Below are 7729 nucleotides of genomic sequence, written 5' to 3' on the forward strand. Positions count from 1 at the left end.
GTGCTGGTGCCATTTGGTGCTTGAATACAAATACTAGCTGATGTCCGTTATCATATTTTGAATGAACAATTTGATGTATGTGCTTATATACATGCTGTTTCGAATTTTCATTCGGTTCGGGGAATGAAACTTACATTGAGATGTTCATGTATTTAGTAAGGAAGTCATTTTTCTGAGAAATATATATTATCTTCGCGAAAGTTAATCTTTCTTATAATTGTTTTAGTAACTCTTGGTTTAATATAAACTATTAAACTTGTTCCAACCATCGCTACGACAATATTATAATTCTTAATGCTCAAAGATTGAGACGAACACTGTTAAAAAAAAGACAATAATACCATCGCATTTTGTGCATGAAATAAATCTTGCAAACTCAAGAAATGAACAATTAGCAGACTAGTTCCAAAATACTGTTAATCTGACTCTAATATAATATTGCAATATACAATAAAGTCTGCACATTACATTTTGTGCTGCATATTTCTTATACAAAACGTTCACCTGAATTGAAGTGATCGACTTCAAATGCAGACCAAAAATAGACAACGTAACATATACATTAATTAGTTTCCACTTCTCTGGTTCTATTTTCTGCTACATCAAAATTTAATTACTGGATATAAGCAACAATAACAGTAATATCATCAACTTTTCCTCCTTTATGTATTTGACTAAGCCATTCCCTATCAGCTGCTCTTGCAAAAGGTGTATCTGCAAACCTATCAAATGAATTATACAATGCAACATTCCCAATTTGACTAGCCAACTCCTCTGCCTTCAACTTCTCATTGATCCCTCTTTGAACAATTTCCTCAATCTTACTTTCATTTATATTATCAAGCATCCCATCCGTTCCAACGATTAAAATATCATCTTTTTCGACTCTTAATTCCATCTCGTGAGCAACACTAGGATTATCCCTGCAGTTTCCCAATTGATACGGAAAATTAAAACTCCGTTCCTGTATTGGTGATTCATATATAATTCTCCCCTTCCGAATTAGGAAAAATCCACTGTCACCAACGTTAGCAGCACATATAGTATTATTCTCGGGGTTTAAGGTTATAATACAAGCTGTAGACGATCCTTCAGAGTTTGTATTTCTGTAAGCTTCTTGAAGAACCCTTTTAGGGTTCACGTGACCCTTTGGTTCATTATTTGTAGCGATAAGTGAATTTTTCATAAGCTCTCTCGCGTAAATTCCAGCATCAATTCCCTTTTTAGCCCAGCCACCAACGCCATCAGAAATGCCAATAGTTTGATATAATTCATAGATAAAGTGTGCATCTTCACCTAGTGGTTTCTTTGGATTTTCTTTGGGTAAGTATAAAGATGCAACCACCATTTTTAGGCATGGTAATTTGTTACTACTAAATTCGAGTCTCTCGTTGATCTCGAGAAGTTCATCTACCTTCTTGATTGAATATTGATCAATATGACCTAATGTTGTGTCGATTGGAAAACTGAAGTACAGATCAGCATCATGACTATATTTGAGTATCTTCTTGTTGCTATTAATATTTTCCAGTTGATTATGAATTTCATAAGAAGAAAAGTCGAAGTACCTCTTGTGCCGCAAATTGAAAACTTCATCGAACTTGTTGAAAGGATATTGATCATGACCTAATGATGATATGCATGCACCCATAGTTGATGCGTTGATTTGCAAAACTTTTGGAAATAAAGTGAAAAGTGAGGTGATGAAGTAGTGCTTGAAGGGTTACTATATTTATACATGGTAATCCTAGTTAAAGTAGGTTATGGAAAAACAGTTGTTGGAAACTTTTTAAATTGAATTTAGAAGATGGAGTAATAGATACGCGTAGTAACTAATCCTAGGTAAAACAAGTTTGGGAAACAGAAGTTTTTGGAAACTAAATACATTAGCAATTTTTGGCAAGTATCAAAGGCTATGATTATCATCAGGCATTCGCTAGAAAAATAGGATGCAACCCAAGCAAAATCCACTTTTTTCTTAATATATAACAAGGAAATTCCAAACCCTAGACATAGAATTTGATTTATGCAACAATGCAAGAGGTAAAAACAAAATTAACCTCAGCTGCAAGATATTCGACCATAGTGACAGTGGCGTAGCCAAGATTTTCATTATGGGGGTTCAAAAAATGTAGAAGTGAACACACGAAGAAGTCAAAGGAGGTCAACATCTACTAATACCTGCCTCCGTTCCTGCATAGCGACGAGGTAATCCATAGCTCCGGCACTGACATGCTCAGCGTACTTGTCGGCTTTAAAGATAATCTTCTTTGTTTCGGACGTAGTCTTCTTTGCAGCACCTGAGATTACTTTTTATTCTAACTGGAAATGGAAGACCTGAGCGTATTTTCGATCGGGTTAAATAGGTGGATTTTTAAAGAAATAGATTATTCAAAAATAGAGGTGGGTCATTTGATTCTAAGTTTGATACGTGTTCCTTGGTCAAAACTAAGAGCAAATTTGTGCCAAAATATAATGGGAAGGGTATATTTGAACAAAAAGTATAATGGTAGAGCCAGGGGTGTTCATGGTTTGGTAATTTGTTCGGTTTCTATCTAAAAGATAATCGAACATTCGATTTTTCAAATACAAGAATCAAATCAAACTAATTACCTCGGTTTATGGATTAAGTTTTTATCGATCCTTTCGGGTTTTTCAGCTTTTATCGATTTTTAATAAGATTGATGGATCTGTTAAATATAAATGCTCATTTATAAGATACTCACTGCCGTTGGTAGACATCCCTAGAGACTAAAGTACATGACAATTAAATTAGTATACGAAGTGAAGGAAGTATAATTTACTCTTCACATGATATAGATGTTACATGATACCGTCATATTATCCTAGATACTGCTCATACATAAATAATTAAAACTAGTAAAAACAAACTAATGGAAACATATATATAAACTCAATAACGTTACCTGCAATTTGTGAAAGCTCAAAAAATTTGGTCTTATAATTGCTCTTGAACCCGTCCAGTAGAGAGGACCTGAAGAGTAAGCGTTGAATGCCAAAGGTCCCCCCTGTAGGCTATATAAGAACAATTTTGTTCTTTTGAATTTTCTTGTTAACTTAGGATACTAGTAAAGTACTGTAATACTTTTAAAATAAAACCCAAAAAAAATATATGCATGCGCCTAAGTGTGTAAAATTATAATTTTTAGATAGTATTTATATGATGGGTTTGATTCGGGATTTTTTCCGATTATTTTTTACTTAAAGTTAATATCAAATCAGCTGCAAATGGTGTCGGTTTTTAAAATTAAAAATCAAATCAAACCCAAAACATATCGATTATTTTTCTTCGATATTTCGGATTGGTTATTTAGCAGTATTCCGTGAACACTCTAAGCATAACAAGGGATATATTTAGGTGCCGTTTGGCTATAAAAATTATTCACTTTTTTCTGAATTTTTTTTCACTTTTTTCCGGAATTAGCGTTTGGTCATGAAAATTCCGAATACAACTTGAAGTTGTATTCTGAAATATCAAAAACTCAAAAAACTTATTTTTTAATTTTTTTTCATTTTTTACAATTACATTTTATCAAAATTTATAATTTTAAAAATTATGACTAAACACAACTCCAACTTTAACTAAAAAAAAAAAGTGAAATATTTTTTGATATTTATGGCCAAGGGCACCTTAAACTATTTGCAAAAATAGTAGAAGGGGATATATTTGACCCATCTTCATAAAACATAACAACCATCCAACAAGAATTGTTGTGATGGACCCTGCCACCGTTGACTATGCCGATTGTCCCCAACAAGATAGACGGAAAATGTGCTGTAACTGTGAGAGGCCGTTAAGAGTGTGTTTATGCAGCATTATCACATCCGACCCACTTGCTACTGTTAATGCTCGAATCGTAATTCTTCACCACCCACATGAGCAACGACATAAGCTCGCTACGGTACCCGTTTTATCTAAGTGTCTCGGCAATTGTGACGTTATTGTTGGTCGGAGATTACGTTATGGTGTTTCGGATATTCTTGATTCGCTACATGATGATGCTATTCGTAACCCTAATTTCACCAAAACAGCTATTTATATATTTCCTGGTATGAATTACAGTCCCAATTTAAATGTTGTACTTTATTTTTTGAGATAAAGCTCAACTACACACCCAAACTATCACTTTTTTTTAAGTTTCATACCTAAATTATCAGAAGTTTGAGAAAACTATTTAAATTATCACTATCTGATTTGTAAAATACATCTCAAGGTACCTAAATTATCAGAAGGTTGAGAAAATTATTATTGCAAAACTATCTAAACTATCACTTTTTTTTAGTTTTATATAGAATGTACGCTCTTCATTTTATATAAAAATGTTATCAAGTGTTATTACGTGGATAAATAATATCACAATAGAGCCTATATGGAAATTAATAAAAAACTATTTGTTTTAAAAAAAAATAATTTTTGTAAAAAAATATAAAAAATTATAGAAAATAAAAAAAAAGTTTAAAAAATGGAAAAGTTATTTTTTTAAAAAAATAAGAAAACTGATTTTTTAGTTTTCACATTTAAAAAAAAAATCAACTTTTCCATTTTTTAAATCATTTTTTTTCTGATTTTCTAAATTTTTGATATTTCTTTTACAAAAATTATTATTTTTTTCATTTTTTCTTAAATCCAGATTTTTTTTAAATGCTGATTTTAAAAAAAATATGCAGTTTTTTTATAAAAAAATATTATTTTTTAATTTCGATGTAGGTGTCACCATAACATTACTTATGTCATGTGGACAATTTTTTTGAGAAAATTTCAGCTTCACGAGAGTGAATTCGCACACATTTAGTTCAGATGTGTTTTGCAAACTAGATAGTGATAGTTTAGGTAGTTTTCTCAACTTTTTGATAATTTAGGTTTGAAACTAAAAAAAAAGTGATAGTTAGGGGGTGTTTGTGACCCTTTATCTCTTATCTTTTTGGTCGGTTTCAAAAAAAGTGTCTTTCTGTATTAAGTAAGTTAGACAATTCTAATATTCTACTCTCTTCTTCTCAAATTATCTATCGTGATTATTAAAAATAATTGTCTAAAATTATTTGTCGTTTTAGAAGTTGAATACACAGTTACTTTTTTTTTTCAATTTTATGCTTAGTAGAATTTTGTCACGAAGATGGCACATAAATAGACTAAACTTTCTATATTTAGTAAGCTGACAATTCAAACCTGACAAGACAAGATTCAAAGGATAGTTTTGTACATTAAACATCTTTAATTTAAGACCACAATATTCAAAAGTCTCGTTTTATTCCTTAAACTTTGTGACCAGTCAAACAAAGACAGTTAATTTGGGAGGAGGGAGTATTTTTTAAGTAGCTTGTGTAGTTCTAGTATGTGCTTAAGTTGATAGAACTGTTTGAGGGCGAGTATGTTATATGTGTGTCAAGAAAATTTAACTACTTCAGCTAAAGACTATTTTTGAAATTTTATTCCCGATGATAATGTTGAGAATCTAGGCGCAGTGTTGGTACAGTACATTTCTTGGGATTAATCTGTCTTAAGATACAAATTAAAGTATAATTGAGCAGAATGGTTATTGTGGATTCATATAGCTAGCGGGAACTAGTTGGGATTGAGGTTTTGTTGTTATCTGTTGATAATTTGAGAATAGTGTATTGCTATATCTAGTTGAATTCTACGAATGTTTTTGTGTATTGCTATATCTAGCTGAATTCACTGAAGCCCATGCATCAACTGCACTTTTCTCTTAAAGCTCTGGTAGACTTTAATGCTTTTCTGTGCTTTTCCCCTTTCACAATAATGCCAAAACAAATCTTAAAGGAGAAGAAGATACTGAATTTGGTCATATATTTAAGCTGAAACATGACTAATTTTTTATGTGTTGCCATATCACAAGACCAAACTCTGTCTATCTAGGGATAGAACTCAAAAAACTCTTTTGACTGCTAATATCTGGATCCTCATGCCGTAATTATTCAACCACGTCAAATGAAAAATAATTGGTTGATGACCACATTTTTATATACACCAACCCCCTTTTCCCCTCTAAACCTGCAGGATGCACACCAAGAAAAACAATATTCTTCATTTCCTTTATTTCTCTCAGATTTTTCTCTCCGCTTGTTGAACTAATGGAAAAAAATTTATGCGATCGTGGCTCTTCCAGGTTCTGATACATCTCCATCTAAGGAAATCAACCATTGGAAATCCTCTCAACATACTGTAGAGACGAGTAACTGTGTCTTGATTGCTTTTGACGGAACTTGGAAGCATGCTCGAGAGATGATGCGTGCAAGCTTATCATTTTTGTCCAAGTTTGCTGTTCAGGTTCACTTAGACTATGATGTTGGCAATGACGGTGGGACTATTTTTAATTCTGATCTAATTCTTAGGAAGGAACCATTTAGTGGGTGCATGAGTACCATGGAGGCAATAGCGCATTGCTTAAGGATCCTTGAGCCTAATGGAATTGATATAGAGTCAAGTTTGATAGAGGTCTTAAGAAGTATGGTTAAATTTCAGGCTTCCTTCCTCAAGCCTATGAAGCCTAGGCCAAAGTTGATAAAAGCAGGACGAGAGGGAAAAATATAATTGCTCTGTTCCATTTTTTTGTGTTTTTGAAGCAACATTTAGCGCGAGGATAGCCTCAAAGCTCTTTAGGTTATCACGTACCAGACTGCTCAAGCCATCCAGCATGTACTTGGTACTTGTCCAGATTTCACAGGTTTCAACTTTCAATTCATATATATAACTGATGGTTTTTGTTAGGAAATTATATATCACCGTTCTGCTGGTTCCTCTGAATACCTTGGCTTGATACTGTGATGCTTATATGTCGTCTAATATGTCTAGATCCTTCCTTATCAAAAAAATAAAAATAAAAATCTAGATTCTTTGATATGTCAATGTTGTTGTGCTGAAGATCTTATATGGTTAAAGATATCTTTATTTATTGAGTTTTTGGATCTGTATAGATGTTACAGTATAACGGGCTATGGATATACTTTTCTGGCTATTTTAGATTGGCTTTGAAGTAATTAAGTAGCAAATTCATTAGTTGTGAAGCTCAATGTTTGCAAGATTTAATTAGTGCTCTCGGTGAGCAGTTGCTATGAATTACTATCTCACACTCCCTGCTACGATTCACTATATAGGTCTCCTGATTGTATCCTGATTGAGTAATAGGCGTGGCGACGAGGTGCTTTGATGAGATTATCTAAATTCTTCAGTTGCTGAAAAACCTTGTCAAGCGGTGCTTTGATGGGTTGGCTATGTGGCAGTAACTGGCTTATGCTGAAGCAAGTGAAGCTTGAGACTTGATCAAGCACGTTCAAGATTGTTACATGTTGAGCTCCGTACTGTATCCCAAAGTAATGTGACATCAGTGATCGTCATTTTTACCTTTTTTATAGAGATTGCCATAAAACTGTTTGGGAATGGAAATTCTTTTGGCAATTTTCATAATCAGTGTGTTCATTTCATGCTATTTACATATGGAACCTCGCCTGGCCTTGGATATTGATATATTTTAGTTTACATATGGAACCTCGCCTGTCCTATATCAGGTCAACTTTATGTAATGTAGTCTGGGAAATCTGAACTTGTGGCGTCGATTCCTTTGATAAGCACTTGGATGCATGCTAAGAAGCTTAAAAGACATACCTAGCACAGCTTGCTGCCTAGTTATTTCGAATATTCAGTTGGCTGATGATCTTCAGTCTAGACATGTCACAAGTTCAAGCAGTA

The 7729-nt window shown here is 33.1% G+C and overlaps 2 protein-coding genes across 3 annotated transcripts; one reads left to right on the plus strand and one right to left on the minus strand.

Moving 5' to 3' along the window:
• Window positions 1-613: 613 nt before the first annotated feature.
• On the minus strand, window positions 614-1651 carry LOC132608355 (probable protein phosphatase 2C 55). Its single transcript, XM_060322389.1, has one exon. The coding sequence runs from the start codon at window positions 1649-1651 to the stop codon at window positions 614-616; it is 1038 nt and encodes a 345-aa protein (XP_060178372.1).
• Window positions 1652-3650: 1999 nt separating this feature from the next.
• Window positions 3651-7447, plus strand: LOC132607466 (tRNA-uridine aminocarboxypropyltransferase A-like). 2 transcript variants are annotated; one of them, XM_060321439.1, is made up of 3 exons: window positions 3651-4071; window positions 6150-6686; window positions 7138-7447. In XM_060321439.1, exons 1-2 carry the CDS (start codon window positions 3738-3740, stop codon window positions 6572-6574), a joined length of 759 nt encoding a protein of 252 aa, XP_060177422.1. In that variant the 5' UTR covers window positions 3651-3737; the 3' UTR covers window positions 6575-6686; window positions 7138-7447. The 2 variants fall into 2 exon arrangements, with proteins under 2 accessions (XP_060177422.1, XP_060177421.1); XM_060321438.1 differs by having other exon boundaries at window positions 3652-4071; window positions 6150-6707.
• Window positions 7448-7729: the final 282 nt, after the last annotated feature.

This window comes from Lycium barbarum, chromosome 8 (genome assembly GCF_019175385.1).
Source record: "Lycium barbarum isolate Lr01 chromosome 8, ASM1917538v2, whole genome shotgun sequence".
In the NCBI taxonomy this organism is placed as follows: domain Eukaryota; kingdom Viridiplantae; phylum Streptophyta; class Magnoliopsida; order Solanales; family Solanaceae; genus Lycium; species Lycium barbarum.

What these genes read in the sequence shown, in the direction of transcription:
- LOC132608355 (XM_060322389.1), bottom strand. Translation starts at nt 1,651, where the DNA reads ATGGGTGCATGCATATCATCATTAGGTCATGATCAATATCCTTTCAAC.
- LOC132607466 (XM_060321439.1), top strand. Translation starts at nt 3,738, where the DNA reads ATGGACCCTGCCACCGTTGACTATGCCGATTGTCCCCAACAAGATAGA. An exon ending in AGCTATTTATATATTTCCTG is followed by an intron (nt 4,072 to 6,149) that starts GTATGAATTACA and finishes TGGCTCTTCCAG; the next exon opens with GTTCTGATACATCTCCATCT.